Source organism: Python bivittatus, unplaced genomic scaffold (assembly GCF_059951505.1).
Source record: "Python bivittatus isolate LINGU-HERP-01145 unplaced genomic scaffold, Pbiv_v1 ctg000480_np1212, whole genome shotgun sequence".
Taxonomy (NCBI): domain Eukaryota; kingdom Metazoa; phylum Chordata; class Lepidosauria; order Squamata; family Pythonidae; genus Python; species Python bivittatus.
Genome location: NW_028277075.1, coordinates 24,629,139 through 24,650,004, shown reverse-complemented (window position 1 = coordinate 24,650,004; position 20,866 = coordinate 24,629,139). Strand labels below are relative to the sequence as shown.

General features: G+C 38.4%; 1 protein-coding gene across 3 annotated transcripts in view; it reads left to right on the top strand.

Annotated features, from left to right (window-relative positions):
* INO80 (INO80 complex ATPase subunit) overlaps positions 1 to 20,866 on the top strand; it is a 68,163-nt gene that overhangs the window by 12,365 nt on the left and 34,932 nt on the right. For 2 of the 3 annotated variants that reach the window (XM_007431354.4, XM_088145478.1), the window contains 17 exons: positions 467 to 633; positions 896 to 963; positions 2,034 to 2,195; positions 4,318 to 4,438; positions 6,347 to 6,561; positions 6,899 to 6,952; positions 8,949 to 9,152; positions 10,635 to 10,830; positions 11,195 to 11,262; positions 11,722 to 11,931; positions 12,260 to 12,340; positions 13,111 to 13,206; positions 13,438 to 13,497; positions 14,197 to 14,339; positions 15,395 to 15,479; positions 15,848 to 15,965; positions 18,049 to 18,134. In XM_007431354.4, the coding sequence (XP_007431416.2) occupies positions 467 to 633; positions 896 to 963; positions 2,034 to 2,195; positions 4,318 to 4,438; positions 6,347 to 6,561; positions 6,899 to 6,952; positions 8,949 to 9,152; positions 10,635 to 10,830; positions 11,195 to 11,262; positions 11,722 to 11,931; positions 12,260 to 12,340; positions 13,111 to 13,206; positions 13,438 to 13,497; positions 14,197 to 14,339; positions 15,395 to 15,479; positions 15,848 to 15,965; positions 18,049 to 18,134 (2,134 nt within the window). The remainder of the gene's footprint in view (positions 1 to 466; positions 634 to 895; positions 964 to 2,033; positions 2,196 to 4,317; positions 4,439 to 6,346; positions 6,562 to 6,898; positions 6,953 to 8,948; positions 9,153 to 10,634; positions 10,831 to 11,194; positions 11,263 to 11,721; positions 11,932 to 12,259; positions 12,341 to 13,110; positions 13,207 to 13,437; positions 13,498 to 14,196; positions 14,340 to 15,394; positions 15,480 to 15,847; positions 15,966 to 18,048; positions 18,135 to 20,866) is intronic. The other variant, XM_025168632.2, reaches the window with a different exon arrangement.

Genomic DNA, 20,866 nt, shown 5'->3' with positions numbered 1-20,866 from the left:
ACCACCTGTACAACACCGAATGTGAAAAAATGCACTGTATATCTTAGTATTTTAAATTGTGCTCTGTTATATATTTATAAAATCATACTTGATTTTATCTTATTGAGACACCTAATACATAATATCCATCTAGGGTTAGAGTCTCAGGAGGTAGTAATGCTTGGCTAATCCTGTCTGAGCATGGAAGCTAAACAGGGTCACACATAGTTAATACTTGGAGACCACAGAAAATATCAGGGTTTTAAGCTAGACTGAGAAATTGAAAAAACATCCAAGATGGTGGCAGTGGCAAACCATTCTGTTTTGTTGCCAAAAGACCTGCGTGGGTATATCCACAGGATTTGAAGTCAACTACTTCCTTCTGGTATTAGATAGGGGAAATGAAAGTTGCTCTGGAGCACAGCTATTTTTTACAGCATTATTTCTCTTTTACTATGATAAATATATGTTTTTACCTTTCTTGTAGTGATGAAAGCGAGGATGGATTGGATGACAATCCTTTGCTTCCTCAGCCTGGGAGTCCCTTGATGCAAGTGAAAGAAGAGCCTGCAACCTCTTTACTTGGAGAATCTTCTGGAGCAGGAAGTTCAGGAATGTTAAACACACATTCACTCAATGGAGTGTTACAATCTGGTAGGAGTGTTTCAAAAGTACTTTTAGTTTGCATTTGATGATAATTATGTGAGCTAGACTTGCAGATCTCTTGGATCCAGGAACAGTTGTGTTCTGATTAATAAGTCATCAAATATGCAATGCACTTATGGGCTAACAAACATAATCAGAAGATGCATTTTTGTAATTCAGGTTAGAGTAAACGCTTTCTCTATTGAAAGTGTCTTGAATTTGAACTATTTGCATAGCATAAATGTTTTCTCTTGATGTGTTCTTTAAACAGAGCCAAAAACAGAAAAAGGGAGTCTATATAACTTTTCCAAATTGAAGAAAAGCAGAAAATGGCTAAAGGTAAGTTTTTTGTTAATTTGAAATCCAGATCTGTGCTTAGTGATGCTTCTGTTGAGTTATTTTGACCTATCTATAGAAACTGCCCCGTTTTCTGAAAACACTAAAAGTGCTATCCTGTTGATATATCTTTCATTCTTTTAGCTTTATAGAATTGATGCATGCAGTAAAAGTTACAGTTTTTTAATCTTGTATTATTTTTACCATGTTATGATGGCTTGTAATGCACAGCATCAAGTTTTGATATCTTAGGTTCCTTCAGAACTCCCCCCCAGCCCACCCCAGTTTTCTGTTGTCCATTTCCTGGTTTTGCTTTTCCGTACTCAGGCATGTCAAACCTGAGGTGAAAAATCCCCATCTCTTCTTACCAAGCTGCTTCCCAGTGCTACTCCTATGACAGTGCTACTCCTTCAGCTTTATTGTTCCATATGCAGAAGTTAACCGCTTAATCGCTCCCTTTTATTTTCCATTCCTTTTCCACTCCAGCCCAGATGATGTGCAGCTCCTTCCAGCACTATGCTTATCAAAGAAAGACAACCAGCTGCTTCTCCACAATGTAGCTGTAGCTCCTTGGCTTAAGTAAATGGGGGAGGGTTTTGAGGGTGGGGAACAGCCTCATGATTATAGGGTAGATCTTTAGAATTTGCCAACACTGTACCCTAAACCAAATTTTCAGGAAAAAGTCCTGCACCCCAAAACATTGGGTCTCCCTTCTCCCAATGTGGCTAGAAAGAAGACTGTACTTTTGTGATGTGTCATTGGACCAGGCATATGGATCATCACTGACTATGGGTAATTTCAACAAGTCATCTTCACAGCCCACTTTCCCTGAACATATAGAACAGATCACCATTAAAACAAAAGTTTCCATGATGGTTAATGTTGTGGAGGAAGGTACAGTAGGAAATGGTAAAGAATAAAGGTGTTCTGTATGTGTAAACTATGTTGTAAGGGGTTTTTTTCCCCCCCTTTTCAGAAGCCTTGATCCCATTGGCCTGTTTCAGAAATTCCTATTTCCTGTTCTGGTCATTTTGCTCACTGTTACTGAACTGAAATTATCTCATTGTTGGCAGAGCATTCTCCTGAGCGATGACTCCAGTGACAGTGAATCAGTAACTGATGAAGATGGGGAAGAAGGAGAGGAATTCACTCTTTCAAGAGAAGAACTTCACAATATGCTGCGATTGCACAAGTACAAAAAGCTGCATCAAAGTAAATATAGCAAAGATAAAGAGGTAAAAAAGCTAGAAAGAAATTCATCCATTGTGAACTATACTGGAGAGTAGATCAAATTGGCTGAACTTGTTAATGTCAATATATTCTTATATCCCACATTTTCTCTAAGATGCTCAAGGCAGCATAGATGGGATTACCCCTCAATTTTATCCTCATTGCAATCTTGTGCAGTAGGTGGAGCTGAGAGGGTGACTGGTCCAATATCATACAGTAACTGGTTTGCTTCATTACAAAAGCCAGTCCTTTCACTAGAAAGAGGAATTAGTATTACTTTCTTTCTATTCTTTTCCTCAGATTTTGTATTACAGTCAGGTCCAGAAATATTGGGACATCGACACAATTCTAACATCTTTGGCTCTATACACCACCACAATGGATTTGGAATGAAACAAACACAATGTGCGTTAACTGCAGACTGTCAGCTTTAATTTGAGGGTATGTACATCCAACTCAGGTGAACGGTGTAGGAATTACAACAGTTTGCATATGTGCCTCCCACTTGTTAAGGGACCAAAAGTAATGGGACAGAATAATAATCATACATCAAACTTTCCCTTTTTAATACTTGGTTGCAAATCGGTTGCAGTCAATCACAGCCTGAAGCCTGGAACGCATAGACATCACCAGACGCTGGGTTTCATCCCTGGTGATGCTCTGCCAGGCCTCTACTGCAACTGTCTTCAGTTCCTGCTTGTTCTTGGGGCATTTTCCCTTCAGTTTTGTCTTCAGCAAGTGAAATGCATGCTCAATGGGATTCAGGTCAGGTGATTGACTTGGCCATTGCATAACATTCCACTTCTGTCCCTTCAAAAACTCTTTGGTTGCTTTTGCAGTATGCTTTGGGTCATTGTCCATCTGTACTGTGAAGCGCCGTCCAATGAGTTCTGCAGCATTTGGCTGAATGTGAGCAGATAATATTGCCCGAAACACTGCAGAATTCATCCTGCTGCTTTTGTCAGCAGTCACATCATCAATAAATACAAGAGAACCAGTTCCATTGGCAGCCATACATGCCCACGCCATGACACTACCACCACCACGCTTCACTGATGAGGTGGTATGCTTAGGATCATGAGCAGTTCCTTTCCTTCTCCATACTCTTCTCTTCCCATCACTCTGGTACAAGTTGATCTTGGTCTCATCTGTCCATAGGATGTTGTTCCAGAACTGTGAAGGCTTTTTTAGATGTCGTTTGGCAAACTCTAATCTGGCCTTCCTGTTTTTGAGGCTCACCAATGGTTTACATCTTGTGGTGAACCCTCTGTATTCACTCTGGTGAAGTCTTCTTTTGATTGTTGACTTTGACACACATACACCTACCTCCTGGAGAGTGTTCTTGATCTGGCCAACTGTTGTGAAGGGTGTTTTCTTCACCAGGGAAAGGATTCTTTGGTCATCCACCACAGTTGTTTTCCGTTGTCTCCCGGGTCTTTTGGTGTTGCTGAGCTCACCGGTGCATTCCTTCTTTTTGAGAATGTTCCAAACAGTTGTTTCGGCCACGCCTAATGTTCTTGCTATCTCTCTGATGGGTTTGTTTTGTTTCTTCAGCCTAATGATGGCTTGCTTCACTGATAGTGACAGCTCTTTGGATCTCATCTTGAGAGTTGACAGCAACAGATTCCAAATGCAAATAGCACACTTGAAATGAACTCTGGGCCTTTTATCTGCACATTGTAATTGGGGTACTGAGGGGATATCACACACCTGGCCATGAAACAGCTGAGAAGCCACTTGTCCCATTACTTTTGGTCCCTTAACAAGTGGGAGGCACATATGCAAACTGTTGTAATTCCTACACCGTTCACCTGAGTTGGATGTACATACCCTCAGATTAAAGCTGACAGTCTGCAGTTAAGGCACATTGTGTTTGTTTCATTCCAAATCCATTGTGGTGGTGTATAGAGCCAAAGATGTTAGAATTGTGTCGATGTCCCAATATTTCTGGACCTGACTGTATATCTTACCACTTTATAGCTAAGCATATCATGCTAATATACTCAGTAATTACCAAACATAAAAAAAATATATATTTGAAGTGACATGAACTTTCTACCCAGGTATATTTCTTACTTAATTAGGCCTTAATTTTTAAAAAAATATTTTTTGTGTGTCTGCTTCAAGTTACAGCAGTATCAGTATTACAGTGCAGGTTTGCTATCTACATACGATCCTTATTATGAACAACAGCGTCATCTCATAGGGCCGAAGAAAAAGAAGTTCAAAGAGGAAAAAAAATTAAAAGGTACATATTTATACTGATTCCCTCTTGAGATTTTCTGAGCATTGAGGTTTTTACAGTTCTATATATTGTCAATAGTAATTAGCAACTTCAACCTCTTTGATAAAGGGAATGTTACACTATTTCATGTGCACGAGAAGGGACTCAGGTCAAATGGCCTGTGTATCTAGACAGTTGAATCTAGATATGTCCTTCAAGGAGCCAGAATAATTTATGTTCTTAACCACCCTTGAATTAAGGAATGTTTTGCAAAAAGTTGGAATGAAGGGTCTTAAATCAGTTTTGAGCTTGAAGCAACTTCATTTGGAATGTTCTTTCCAGAGAGGCAAGCCTTAGTATCTACTGCTTGGTCTTTTTAATGCCAGGCGAAGAATGTAACTTTCAGTTTTAATCTTAGTTTTTCTGTAGGTGTCCTGCAACATAGTCTGTTAATTAGACTTCTCTCTTCTGACAGTTTCTGCTGTTTTAGGAAAAAACAATTGTTTGTTACAATGGAGAGTTTGACAGTATTTTATATTTATTTTTTTTAGCTGTTTTTATTATGCAAGTTTCCCTTGTTTGATGCAAATTTGTTATTATGCAGCTGCTTGTTTTTGTCCAAGAAGTCACTTTATGTGGGAAAAAAAAAAATCATGGTTATCTAGTTTGTGCCAGCGTAGTCAGTTGGAGCTAAAGGTCTGGTAAAAGCCAAGACTTCTTCCCAGCAAAAACATTTGAATATATTCCTGCCAAAACCCCTTTCTGCTTTCACTCATGCATCAGGCTGTGCAGTTTTACTAGTTGTGCATCCTGTCTCCCACTTCCATACCTGCCATAGCTACTCCTGTTACTGTGGGTTCAAATGGTTATCTATATCTTGTTGAAACCCTGTGCCTAAAGTGAAAAGGAATTTTCTAATGCTAGAAACAAAGTTGGGCATAGTATATCGCACTGAAGCTGGTGAAAGATCCTCGGCCCTAGGATGAGTATTTAATCTGGGCAAATGTACTGTGCAAAGCATAATGAAGAATTCATAGTGCTGTGATGCAGTTTGCCTATTTGTCTGCCATAATAATTATGCACATTAGAAATCCAGTTGTAGAAGAGATAGAGAAAATGCTTTCACTGTACATAGAATGTGAGACAAGAAAGAAAACACATTTAAGTAATGTAGTGTTCAAGAATAAGGCTCTAAAACTTCATGAGCACGCTTGTTGGTGCATTTGGCTTACAACATTTGATCCATACCATACAACCCCCTTTTTCCTGGTTCAGTGTCTCACATTATGTGAGGTTTTGGGGGTATGTAATCCTAGCATAAAGTGGTGGAAGCCTTTATTAATTTGGAAGTTGCTGCTGTACGGTGACTCATACATTTTAGAAATAAATCATAGAGTAATCTTTGTAAAACAGCTTTTCCAAATCTGACATGCTTTCTCTGAAACTGTTTTATACTTCCTCTTTTGCCATTTTTGTTAATCTATGCACTTAGATTTGTTTCCATCTCACTCAGTATGCTCTATATTTAAAACTTATTGTCTGACTTTGTCAGTTGTGAGAACCTGAATCCTTATTAGATCTTATCCATATCCACAATATTAGAGCTCAGTTTTATTCCGTTTTCTATATTAATTATCTTCTCAAATATTTGAATAGCATTTTATTTACAAGAAAAGAAAATATAAATGTTGATGTTTTGACATTTTGATATCAATTGCTTGTAATCATCTTTTTTGAATGGTTTAGTATTTATAAACAAGTCCAGATTTTTTTCCTGCAGATTTATAGAGAATTGAGAAGTTAGTTGCTACTCCAAATTGGTCATAACTGTTCCATTATTGGATGGTATGCATTCAAAAGCCATGAGTTAATGCTATGGGTTCAAATGATTAGGGAAGAAAACTGATCATATTGCATTCTGTCCTCTTCTAGCGAAATTGAAAAAGGTGAAAAAAAAGAAGAGAAGGGATGAAGACATTTCGTCTGAGGAGTCTCCACGACGCCATCACCACCAGATCAAAGTTTTTGCCAAGTTTTCTCATGATACCCCTCCACCAGGGTCCAAGAAAAAGCATTTATCCATTGAACAATTAAATGCTCGCCGCAGGAAAGTATGGCTGAGCATTGCTAAAAAGGAGCTGCCCAAGGTAAGCTCTGTAAACTAAAATGTATTACTAGTGTGAATACAGAAATCATACGAGATAAAATTATATTCAATAGCAAATTATATATATTTTTTTCCTAAATCAATGTATTCTGCGTACTGAAGAAGGAGACTAGTAAACTGACAGAAGGAAAAGGAGAGGAATGCAGAAAACATTTATATTGAGTTGTTGATTGTGATTTGATAAATTTATAAGTAACAAATTCAAATGAATATCATCAAATCTTTGAAGCCAGACTATCATTATATTTGATGTTTCCAGTTGGTATTTTTAGATATATGAAAAATTGTTATAGTATGATTTTTTTTTTCCTTTTTAGGCATACAAACAAAAAGTCTCTGCCCGAAATTTGTTCTTGAGCAATAGCAGAAAGGTATACCATACAACGTTTTCTATCCTAGTGGGACTGAAATATAATGATTTTTAAATGTTGTTTTAATATTAATTAAGAGAATTTACCGTTCAGATAAATTACCTGAGTGTTTTTTGGTACTAATGGTGCAGTGATATACGTATCTTGACAGAAGTAAAACCTATTGCATTGAAGGGTCTACTATCAAGTTAGTTGGAATTGGATTGTGGCCTTACTTAAAAATGCAATTAAAACATTTTTAATCATCAGAATTTTAAAGATTAAAAATATTTGTTTTTATCAACAGATCTTAAAAATGTAAAATAAAATAATTGTCAGCATAGGTACTAGCAAAACTTTCTGGTAAGAACATTTCGTAGCTGAGTATTACTATATATAGAAAAGGCCTTTTCTCTTATAACAACCTGCCTCAGGTGGCAGGGAATCCAGAAATGCCACTTTAATAATTATCTTAGTATATAGATAGGCTTTTGCAGACGCAAAGAGAAATCACTCCTGGAATAACCGTTCTAGGAACAGTGGTCTTTAAAAGTCAAAAACGGCATTTTGATTTGGGCCAGGAAGGAGAACAGGAGGCGGTTAAGTTGGCAAAGCACTGATATAATCATAAAGCCTGATTTCTCTAAGCAGTTTTATAGCTGATGTTTTTAATTGTTCTAACCCAACACAACATCGGGAAAAAAATATGTGAATGGGCTCAGGACTCTGCCTGTCTGTCCATCAGCAGGACAACCTGATAATTGAACCGAACAGGACCAAATTTGGTTTCAAAGGGAAGCCAGCAAAATAATTGAGAATGAAAATAGGCTGGATCCAGCTGGATAAAATTTCTCAAATACATCCCTGTAGGAGAGGCATTTGAGCAATGGCTCATAATGTTGTCAGCTGTCCACTCCAAACCCCATCTCTCCTCCTCCTTGGTCAGGTGACCCAGAGCAGAGCTGCTGTTTGGGGATTGGAAAGAATTTCAGAAGCTATGTCCTGCATGCTTCTCCTACTTCATTTGTTTCATCTCAAACAAATGTTGAAAGTGGGTCATGTTGTCTGAAGTGCATCTATCAATATAGTATAGGTAGTCCTTGCTTAATGACTGCCCCATTTAGTGACTGTTCAAAGTTAGAATGGCACTGAAAAAGTAACTTTATGATTGGTCCTCACACTTAACGACTACTGCAGCATGTGATCAAGATTTGAGTCCTTCGCAACCAGTGAATGCTTACGGTTATCACAGCTTCCTGCAGTCACGTGATTGGCATTTGTGTGCTTCACATTTGGCTTCCTACAGCAGAGTCAATGAAGAAGTTGGCAGTAAAATCACAAGTTGCGATCACCTGATGTCTCGCTTACCCAGGTGATTCGCTTAACAACTGCAGTTGAAGTGAGGTTGTAAGTTTGTCATGGTCTCATGATATCTCACTTAATGACTGCATCACTTAGCAATGGAGTTGCTGGTCTCAGTTGTGGGCATTAAGCAAGGACTACCTGTAATTCTTTGAAAATTGAACAGAATGGGACCAATTCCCTTGGAGCTTAGGCAGTGAAAGATGAATTACGCTGTCTTGTCTAACTGAATTTGGGTTTTTTGGCACACATCATGTTCATTATCTTAGTCATGAGTTCACTAAGAATCTGTATTTGCTATGATTGTTATTTTTAAATAGGAATAACAGTAACAGTAATAACTGTATTCATAATTTTTCCCAATTTAACTTCCATAATCTATTTATTTCCAGTAAGAGGAAAGCATCATTTCATCACAGCGACAGACTTCTGCTTTTATCTTACGTTTGATTACATTTACAAGGAAATTATTTTAATATATAAGACCAAGGTATTATCAAAACAGCGCATGTGAGTTTCAGCTCTAGTATTAGGAAATAGTCAAGAACACTGTTTCCAGTGCAAGACTTGAGAATATAAACTTCTCTTCCTTGTTTTTCTCTGCCTAATTCTAATTTACAGAGACTTTTTTTCCTTTCTCTCTTTCCTGTGTTAGCTGGCTCACCAGTGTATGAGAGAGGTGCGTCGAGCAGCTATTCAAGCCCAAAAGAACTGCAAAGAAACTCTACCAAGGGCACGCCGGCTTACAAAGGAGATGCTTCTTTATTGGAAAAAATATGAGAAAGTGGAAAAAGAACACCGCAAAAGGGCAGAGAAAGAGGCATTAGAACAGCGCAAATTGGATGAGGAGATGAGAGAAGTAAGAATAGTTCATTTAGGGAATCAAGCCTACGTATTAACACCACAGACATTGAAGCAAATAGTCAGGAGGAGTCTGGTAGCGCCTTTTCCGACTAACAGATTTCATTAACGGGCATAAGTTCTTTTGAGCTGCAGCTCCCTTCATCAGCTGCAACTGATGGGCATGCAACTAATGAAATGAGCTGCAGCTCGCAGTGAAATCTGTTAGTCGGAAAAGCTGCTACCAGACATCTGGTAGCATTTTTTGCCCCCATTAACTACACAGCTCTCGTCCTACAAAGTCATTGCGGTGCAGAGTATCCATTGCAGTTTTTTTTCTTCAGGAGGATTATGATCTAATTTTTCTTTAATTCTGAATTTTGAAATTTGTAGTCTGTTTTATCAGTTTTCTAAAGGAAGGAAAGGCAACCTTTTGGGCTGGTATGCACATTTAGAATTCTGAGAGCAGGTCATGAATGCTCTCACAAAACAGTTATTGTTTTTTATGGAACAGCCATTTACCATGAAGCAAACTGGTGAATTTGCTCCCTTCTAGCTTCCTGGGCTACTCTCAACCATTCCCACTTTTTTTTTTCCTGAACAGATGTAGCCATCTACCATTTTTATTCTCTAAAGTTGTCTGTGTAAGAACTAGAAACATTTCTGTAAATAAAGATGAAGCTAGAGGACAGGGATTTAGTTTCTGGCATGCCAGTTTCCCATTTATTTGTTTCTTTTTTAATTAAATGAATCAAAAATACATTAAGTCAAATGCAAGGTACCTATGAATAGATACAGATACCTGGGAAAGTGCATGCAAATATATCACTGCCTGTGGACATCATGTTGACTATTCCAGATCTAAACTATAGAATTCAAGTTAATATTAATTCAAGTCATAAGTTTAATATTAATCCAAATTCTTTTTAAAGTTTGCCTAACAAATTATATGTGTTTTTAGCCAGCATGACATAAGTTTCCATGCTGAGCTTATACTTAAGACACTGGGATTCTCCTTTAACTGAGAAATAGGATCTCCGTATGCCTTCTCTGAGAGTGCAAAACACAAGATATGCCTGGTTGTATATTTTATTATCTATTAAAAATTGTTGTAATTTTTATATGTGCTCTCTCCTCACAGTTCCTCATTTATTTATTTATTTATTCAATTTCTATAGTCTCCCATCTCAGACAAGTGACTTTGCGCGGGGAACAATTTTTAAAATTTTTTAATTTTTTAAATTTTTTTTGTAAAGTCAGCCTGTTTTGTTTTATAATATTTATATTAATAAGTTGTTTTCTTTGGATTAGCAAGAACACGTAGGCTGTATCTTTCAGCTATTTGGGTATTTTGGGAGATGTACTTTTAACCAACAGCCATCAGTGACATTTTTTTTTAATTCAGAAATTATTATGTTTAGGTCCTCAGTTGTGAAAGATAAATGCACTGTTTTAAGTTCTTTACATGTGAAATTGTTTCTTTTATTTTCTCATAAATTAGGCTAAAAGACAGCAGAGAAAACTTAACTTCCTGATTACCCAAACTGAGCTGTATGCCCACTTCATGAGCCGCAAACGAGATACAGGACATGATGGAATTCAGGAGGAAATTCTGAGGAAACTTGAAGATAGTTCTATCCAGAGGCAGATCGACATTGGTGGAGGAGTTGTAGTCAACATTACTCAAGAGGATTATGGTAAGGAGTGAAACTAAATTCTAGCAAGATTTAGGGAAATCCTATCATTGCTATATTGCATGCTTATGCAGTCCTATGGATTAGGGCTGGTGATTTAATAAGGGGCATTGCTTGCAAATGAAGTGCCTCTCTGAAGCCCTTAACTGAAGGCATGAAATAGCTGCAGCAGCAGCAAGCCCAGACACTTTCTAGGCATCGGTAGCGAGACAAAGAGAGGCACTTTTCTGAGTAAGTGAAGCACCTCATCAAACAATCTGCCCAGGCCTATTTCAAACTTTTCATTTTCAGATATTTGTGAATAGCCCATATGTACAGTTTTGTAATTTAATCCATATTTCATTTTAAAATTTTGTTTTATTATCAGATAGTAATTATTACAAGGTTCAGGCTTTGAAGAATGCTGAAGATGCTTTTCAAATTCATCAGGCCCAAGTAAGTGTTGAAAAAGTATAATGTAAAGTGAGAAGTATTCTAAATTTTAAAATGTCTGGAATGGGTATAGGAACTTAAAATATTTCTTGTAACTTACTAGTTTAAAAAAATTAAAATGTCCATAGTTAAGTAATATATTTTTTAAACCAGAATGGCATAGTTTTCAAGTGAATTTTATCCCATGGAATTGGACAAAAAGCATTTATGATAAGGAAACAAGTTCAGAAATTGAATGAAGAGTTGTAGTTCATACTAAAATTTAAGATGAGGATTGCAGACTGAATTAGTTTTGGCTAGTTTAGTTCTATCCCTCTCATATTTATGAGACCATGTTAACAAATGAAAGAAAATGTATCTTGTCCTACATGTCTTTATTCAGGTGTAAGTTTGGGATTCAGACTTAACAGTTAATGTTGTATAGGGTTACCTCTCTAACCCTTTCTCTCTCACTTTGTTTAGACCAGGTCTTTTGATGAAGATGCTAAGGAGAGCCGGGCAGCTGCACTTCGGGCTGCCAATAAATCTGGCACTGGCTTTGGAGAGAGCTACAGCCTTGCCAACCCTTCCATCCGGGCAGGAGAGGACATTCCACAGCCTACGATTTTCAATGGCAAATTAAAAGGTTATCAGCTGAAAGGCATGAACTGGCTAGCCAACCTTTATGAGCAGGTGTGCTTGTTTTTATTGAAGCAAGATCTTAAAAACAAATTCCTTCTTGGCATGACTCCAAAAAGAAGGGTGAACTGTGGTTACTCATATTGTGTTCATATTCCTATAATTAAAACGTCATCTGTGGAAATGAATCCGCATGTATTTTCAGAGATATCTGCTGGTATGTTTTTACAGGAAGGAGAATATTATGGAACTTTCCACAAATGTCATTTTGTGCTATTTGAGGAGAAATGATAAGCTTCAGTACTGTATTGATTTTCAAGCTATTATATATGCTTATTTTTATGCCTTACCCAGACTAAAGTTTTCAATTCCATTCTTGCAGGGCATCAATGGTATCCTAGCAGATGAAATGGGGCTGGGTAAAACAGTGCAGAGTATAGCCTTATTAGCGCATCTGGCTGAGGTAGGTAGATCCTTTGTGCTTCAGACTCCTGGCTAAAAGCAAGCACTTATTACACAATTGAAATGAGGCCTATGTGTGTGCGCGCATTGTGTTTGTGTGCATATGTGTAGTAACATTTCCTTTCAGTGTGTGCATTATTGAATTTAGGCTGTGTTCTCTTTCATTTCAAAGTCTTTTCTGGACTCGAATCTCTTATGTTTCCTGATACTAATTGATCTTCCCCAGGCTTCATCTCTACTTCGGCCTTACTCAAAACTATTCTTCCTTTAGCTTTGTTTTGGTTGTCTTAAACTGCAAGCCCAGGTTGCCCATGAAGGGATCTGCATCATGTTTGTACTACATCAGGTGTCCTGAATGAATAGAAGTAGTAGTTCAACAGATAAGGAAGTGCACTAAATTACACAAATATCTGTTTGTACTGAAAACAAAAACAATAAACAGGTTGCTAGGGATGCATATTACTGCTATATCTCAAATTAATTATTACATTAAAAGAAATATTCAGGCACCTTTGCTCTACCTTTTTTCTCTTATTTTATGAAGAAAGAAATCAGTATGAATTACATGAGTTTCTTTGCTGGTTTGGCTTTATCACACTATGCTTGTGAAAGGTATGTCAGTAAACAATGTATATCTTGTGTCCCTAGTATGTGTGGTTCTGGTACAAAGCTGTTTTATAACCTGTATATTTTCTTTACTTATCATATCTGATATTTATTTAAAGATTGTATTAAATGTTGTTCTTTAATTAAGTTTTTTTTCTCTTCCAGAGAGAGAACATCTGGGGGCCCTTTTTAATTATTTCACCAGCTTCCACATTAAACAACTGGCATCAGGAGTTTGCCAGATTTGTTCCTAGATTTAAGGTAACTGGCAGACTTGATTATTCCATAAATTCAGTTTTCTTAAGTTCTTAAAGGAAGGATTGGATTTATATTACTTCCTACTCTCCTAGTTCTGTTTCTGCCAAGTTCTGAAGCCCAGCATAAAAGACAAGAAATCTGAATCTGTATGAACAAAGAATGACAAAAATCTGAAAGAACTTCAGGACTTCCGTAAAAAAAGTACTTATGTGGACTGTTTTCTATATATTCTAGGTGCTACCATATTGGGGAAATCCCAATGACCGAAAAGTGATCAGGAAATTCTGGAGTCAGGTACTATCACTCACATCCCTCTCATTTATTTAATGAATAAATAGATTCTTGTCCTTCTGTAATAGAATTTGGGGATATTTTTAATGATAAATCCATATTAATTTTCTCATTTTTATCTTAATGCTTGTCTTCTCTTTAGTACTTGCCTGTACATTTTTTTCTTATACTTCTATTTAAGGTCCTTAAAACCCCAACTGTTACCAGTCCCTATAAGCTCTTATCTTCACATGTACATAAAGTCTTCCCTTAACATGTGAGAATTTCATTCCCTGCCCAGTTGTTAGGATTGGAATTTGCAACAAGTTTGGCTTCTACTGTTTAAATATACTTTAGGGATAATTGGGTGATCATCTGAATATAGCTAGATTTCTTCCTTAGTGATTCAACCACATCTTGTGACGTAATCAGTATAATACAGAGCCCCCAGTCAAGAGAAATACATTTTTGAAGGAAGTATCTGCTGCTATAGTGGAAGCCTTGTAAATTGAATTGCCATGAAGATTGTAATCTTGTACTCCAATCAATATGCATCTGAATCTGCCTAATGTGTAGAAGTTTTAAATATAAAAGATAACAAAAGAATATGTTCAGATAGAAACAGGCTGCTCACTCAGCTTAGAGAAAGATTTTAAAATTATTGCATATATTTGATGGGTCAATTTAGTTTATATAACTTCAGTGTTTTTTTCCCGATTGCAGAAGACTTTGTATACTCAGGATGCTTCTTTCCATGTGGTGATCACCAGTTATCAGCTTGTAGTCCAAGATGTCAAATATTTTCAGCGAGTTAAATGGCAATATATGGTGCTGGATGAGGCACAGGCACTCAAGAGTAGCTCCAGGTATCTTATGCAGTAGAAAGAGTTAAATGACTTGGCCAGTGACAGAAAGGAAGCTAAGATGCAGTAATTAAATGAAGTGTTAAAATGCTGTGGGTTTGGTCACTTTTAAAATGTATTTTTGCAGGTGTGTTTTACTCATTAGTTTTTCAGTCTGTCTTACTAGGATTCCATGTTTGTAATTCGGTTGCAGTTGTTAGAAGTCAGCATAAGCACCAATTATAGTTAGGTTCCATGGGCCTCAACAGGACCATTTCCAGTAACTAAGAAGTTACAACAAAAAGCCTTCTGCGTCTCCCATTGTCTGGGCAGTGGCTTTGAAAAGCTACCAGCTGCTCTTCTCTGGGCAAGCAGAGGTGGCCAAGGAAGTAGCAGTACAGGAGAGGATCAACAGAGAAGAAGCAGCGCCATCAGCTGTGCTACTTAAGACTCCCCAACCTGACTCTTTAAACAAATAGGATGCTAGTTAAGATGTCAGGGAAAAGAAAGTGCTGCTGTGGGGCCCAGAATAAGAAAAGTGGCACTCCTCCCCCCCATGCCCTTCCCCCAAGTCCAGCAGTGCTCAGTAAGTCATAAGGAGACATTTGGGAACAGTGGGAAACCCAGAAGGTGTTGTCCTGATACAGGTGTAAGATACTGATGAATCTCAAGCAAGGATGGGTAGTATTTGGGTTTAAAATATTCATTCCCAATGGATGAAAGAAATTTATCCCCATTTTCCCCTGCTAAGTGGTTGTTATTTGAGAAATGATGAATAGCCTCTTCCTTCAAATTCCAGGTTGGCTTTATAATGAACAGGGAATTATGCTTTAATTAAACTAAAATCCACTGTGCACGCACACACTCACACAATTCACATAATATTTAAGCACTTTATAATTTGCTCATACCACATTGCAGAGAAGTTTTAAGAGAGGGATTAAATGGCAATAAAATCTATGTAGTATTTTATTCCTTGAAGAAATCTTACAAATTAATGTTCTAAAAACAAAAATAGCAATTAGTCCCTTTGTTGCCACTTGTTAAATCAGTTTGTTCAAAATCTGTTGGTATTTTAGCGTCCGTTGGAAAATTTTACTTCAGTTCCAGTGTCGAAACCGACTATTGCTGACTGGGACACCCATCCAAAACACTATGGCTGAGGTATGTATTGTTCTCATTGGTTTGGATTGGTTATAAAAAGCAGTGGAAAGCTAATACATTCACAAGTATTATTCAGGTGTATTCTTTGTATTCATACAGTCTTGCCCACCCCTTTCTGTTTACTTTGTGTCCAGAGGTGCTCAGAAAAAGGCATTCCTCCATCCGTTAACAGGCTTTAATGTCTTCTCTGTTATTGTTACTGAAAGGTTTTCTGAGTTATCAGGCCAGTTGACCCATGAGTTTAGGATTCTGTGTTGACAATTTCTGGGAAGGAGATTTCCTTGAACCTGTTCAGTGAATGTAAGAAAAGCATTTTAAGATATATTAGTTAAGGGGTACTTATTATACTATCTTCTTTGCTTTTGCAGCTCTGGGCTTTGCTTCATTTCATCATGCCAACATTGTTTGACTCCCATGAAGAATTCAATGAGTGGTTTTCTAAAGATATTGAAAGCCATGCGGAAAATAAATCTGCTATTGATGAGAGTGAGTATGCAGGATTCAGTATATTTTGCATTCAGATTCTACAGCATGAGCAGAACTACCACATTTATTAGAACCAGTTGTTAATAGTTGCTAAGAACATGAGAACTGCACTGGATCAAACCAAAGGCACAGGTAGCTCATCACTCTGTTCCCTCAGTAGCCAACTAGATGCCCATGGAAAGACTACAACCAGGGCTTTTGTATAATACAGTGGTACCTCTACTTACGAACGCCCCTACTTACGAATTTTTCAAGATACGACCAGCTCCAGCCCCAAAAATTTACCTCGATGTGCGAACTCCGCCTCAAGGTACAGCCATTTTTCCACCCTGACACATGGTCCGCAGCCATTTTTCCGTCCTGACACGTGGTCTTTGGCCATTTTTCCGCCCGACACGTGGTCCGCAGGTGTTTTTCTGCCCCACGGCGCGCGGGCGTCTTGCCACCCCGTCGCGCCCCTGACGCGCGGCGCATGGGCGCTTTTCCACCCCTCACGCGCGGTGCGCAGGTGTTTTGCCGCCCCACCACGCACGGGTGCTCCTCCGCCCCTGACGCGCAGCGCGCAGGCGTTTTCCCGCCCCACTGCGCCCCGTCGCGCGGCACGCGGGTGCTTTGCTGCCCCGCCGCGCAGCGCGCAGGCATTTTGCTTACGAAATTTTCGTTTTGCCGTGCAGCACGCGGGCGCTTTTCTGCCCCTGACACGCAGCGCGTGGGCGTTTTGCCGCCCCGCTGTGCGGCACGCAGGCGCTTTTCCACCCCTGACGCGTGGTCCACGGACGCCAGAACGGATTAACGGTAATTACATTGAACCTTATGGGAAAATTTGCTTCGGGGTGCGACCAAATTCGGAGGGCGGAACGGATTAACTGTATTTACATTGAACCTTATGGGAAAATTTACCTCAACTTGCGACCAACTTGACTTGCGATCAGAGTCACGGAACGGATTAAGTTCGTAAGTAGAGGTACCACTGTAGTACTGTTCCACTCATGTTCTGCAGCAATTGGTACTGAAGATATACTACTTCCGATATTTAAGGTAATATTTAGTCATCATGATTCACAGCCAATTATAAGTTGGTGGTGGTGGTTTAGTCTCTTCTGTCCCCTCATGACCCAATGAACATTATTTCATCAAGATTGTTATAGCTGCTTTTTTGAATTCTTATAAGTTCATGCTTTTGCCATCAGTGTGAATATCTGTCCACTGACTGTCAGCCTCTCTTCAACTGCCTTTGATTTTTTCAAGTATCACTTCTCCAGTGTCTCTTGCTTTTCCTTTAGGTGTCCAAAATACTTAAGCTTTCCCTTCATTGTTAGTGCTTTCTGTGAGCAATCTTCCAGTTTTACTTGAGCTAGTATTGAATGATTTGCTCTTGCTGTGTATTGTATTTTCAGTAATTCAGTGCAATTCAAAGGCATCAGTTTTTCTTTGCTCAGCCTTTTTGATCATCCAGCTTACACAACCATATGTTACAGTTGGGAAAACCATGGCCTTGACAGTACATACCTTTACTGTCAGGGTGATGTCTTTGTACTTTAATATTTTGACTAGATATGTATTGACAAGATCTGCCCATTTTTAGCCCAAGTTGTGGATATCTCTTTACTTCATGGCTATAATCACAGTGATATGAACTTTTGAGCCAAGGAAGATAAAATTGTTAGTACCTCAGCTTCTTCCCCACAAGCATGCGTTGAGTTAGCATTGCCTGTCAACATAATCTTAGGATTTTTTTTAAAAAATTACTGAATCGCAGATGAGCTTTTGTACCATCTTCTTTCACCTTCATCACGAGATTCCTTATGTCTTCCTCACTTCCAGGCATCAAAGTAGTATCCTCAATATATCCGACATTGTTGATGTTTCTTCCATCAGTTTCAATTCCAGTTGCTATTTGTTCTAGTTAATGTTTTTCATGATATATTCTGTTTATAAGTTAAATTAAGTGCCAGTATACAACCATGGCAAATTCCTTTCTCAGTTTTGAATCATCAGTCATAAGGCTAACTGAAAGTAGATATAATAAAGCATTTTTAACATTAGATGAATGATTATGGATTGTTTTTTCTCTTGATTTCAGATCAACTGTCACGTTTGCACATGATCCTGAAACCTTTTATGTTGAGGAGGATCAAGAAAGATGTGGAAAATGAATTGTCAGATAAGGTGCCAATCAAAATTATCAATAAGAAACTCTGTTTCCTCTTAGGTTTTTTTTTTTTCAATTATACATAACTGTAGTTTTTGTAACTGATGGGAAATCAACATTCTTAAAAATGTTTTTTCAACATCTGTTGGGTTTGATCTAGACATCCCTTGAGCTAAATAATTTTCTCCCTTGAAAGAAGAAGGGGAGACTAATTTCACTGATATATTTCCCACGTAGTACTACAGTCGGGCAAAAAAGTATTTAGTCAGCCACCAATTGTGCAAGTTCTCTCACTTAAAAAGATGAGAGAGGCCTGTAATTTTCATCATAGGTATACCTCAACTATGAGAGACAAAATGGGGGGGGAAAATCCAGAAAATCACATTGTCTGATTTGTAAAGAATTTATTTGCAAATCATGGTGGAAAATAAGTATTTGGTCAATATCAAAAGTTCATCTCAATACTTTGTTATATATCCTTTGTTGGCAATGACAGAGGTCAAGCGTTTTCTGTAAGTCTTCACAAGGTTTTCACACACTGTTGCTGGTATTTTGGCCCATTCCTCCATGCAGATCTCCTCTAGAGCAGTGATGTTTTGGGGCTGTTGCTGGGCAACACGGACTTTCAACTCCCTCCAAAGGTTTTCCATGGGGTTGAGATCTGGAGACTGGCTAGGCCACTCCAGGACCTTGAAATGCTTCTTACGAAGCCACTCCTTCGTTGCCCGTGCGGTGTGTTTGGGATCATTGTCATGCTGAAAGACCCAGCCACGTTTCATCTTCAATGCCCTTGCTGATGGAAGGAGCTGTTCACTCAAAATCTCCCGATACATGGCCCCATTCATTCTTTCCTTTACACAGATCAGTCGTCCTGGTCCCTTTGCAGAAAAACAGCCCCAAAGCATGATGTTTCCACCCCCATGCTTCACAGTAGGTATGGTGTTCTTTGGATGCAACTCAGCATTCTCTCTCCTCCAAACACAACAAGTTGAGTTTAGACCAAAACATTCTACTTTGGTTTCATCTGACCATATGACATTCTCCCAATCCTCTTCTGGATCATCCAAATGCTCTCTAACAAACTTCAGATGGGCCCAGACATGTACTGGCTTAAGCAGGGGGACACATCTGGCACTGCAGGATTTGAGTCCCTGGCAGCATAGTGTGTTACTGATGGTAGCCTTTGTTACTTTGGTCCCAGCTCTCTGCAGGTCATTCACTAGGTCCCCCCATGTGATTTTTGCTCACCATTCTTGTGATCATTTTGACCCCACAGGGTGAGATCTTGCGTGGAGCCCCAGATCGAGGGAGATTATCAGTGGTCTTATATGTCTTCCATTTTCTAATTATTGCTCCCACAGTTGATTTCTTCACACCAAGCTGCTTGCCTATTGCAGATTCAGTCTTCCCAGCCTGGTACAGGTCTACAATTTTGTTTCTGGTGTCCTTCGCCAGCTCTTTGGTCTTGGCCATAGTGGAGTTTGGAGTGTGACTGTTTGAGGTTGTGGACAGGTGTCTTTTATACTGATAACAAGGTCAAACAGGTGCCATTACTACAGGTAACAAGTGGAGGACAGAGGAGCCTCTTAAAGAAGTAGTTACAGGTCGGTGAGAGCCAGACATCTTGCTTATTTGTAGGTGACCAAATACTTATTTTCCACCATGATTTGCAAATAAATTCTTTAAAAATCAGACAATGTGATTTTCTGGATTTTTCCCCCCATTTTGTCTCTCATAGTTGAGGTCTACCTATGATGAAAATTACAGGCCTCTCTCATCTTTTTAAGTGGGAGAACTTGCACAATTGGTGGCTGACTAAATACTTTTTTGCCCCACTGTATGTGCCCTCTGAAAACTGGCTCCAGGCGGTTGTGGGAATTGTTATAGAGAAGAGAAAATTGGCAAAAATTACCTCATTTGACCAAAGTACATTTCTGGATCCATCCTTTCTAGAAGGGTTAAATGATGATCTCCCTCTACTCTCAGGCTTTGTATATTTGTATAAGTAAATATATTTGACCATAAAATCAATAAAACAGAACTGTATACACATTAAAATCAGTAATATAAATCTGCACTTCTGAGTACTTGTTAGATGCTTTATTTTTATTTACTGTAATTAGCATTGCAGTGCAACGGTAATATTTTACAAAATTAACATTTGAAAGAAGTTAAAAGAAGGTAAATAATTTTCCCAAGGGCATTCAGCAAAATCATGAATATATACTTTTAAATTCTCCAATATATGGAACTGTGCACAGTTTTGATCAATATAATGCATGATGATTATTGTAGAAATAATATTCTTAGGGATGTGCAAAATTTCTTGATCCATGAACTGAATGCAATTTGAGGTAGGATGGTTGAGCCCTGAAATAGGCCTGTTTCAATCAGGATACCAGCTTTCTGTTCCATTCTCGGTTCGGAAGATTTATCTCTGGAAATCTCTGAATTGCAGCCAGAATGATGGTGCAGGAGGAGCTGTGGTATAGACCGGAGGGAAAGGGAATGTTCTGGTGCTTCCTGGAACATTTTGTTTCTAGATTAGTGAATTTTGCACACCCCTGTTGCGCTTCTTCTGCTGAAGTGAAGCATAGTGGGGAGAGGGGACACAAGTTGACTGGCTCCCAAATTGGACTTAAACCTCATCCCAAATCCTCTATAGGATGTTCCAATACTTTGTTTTTCTCTGAAAAGGATCTAAGGCTGTAAAGTTTGTAATAAGAATAATAGCAAACCAATACTGCAA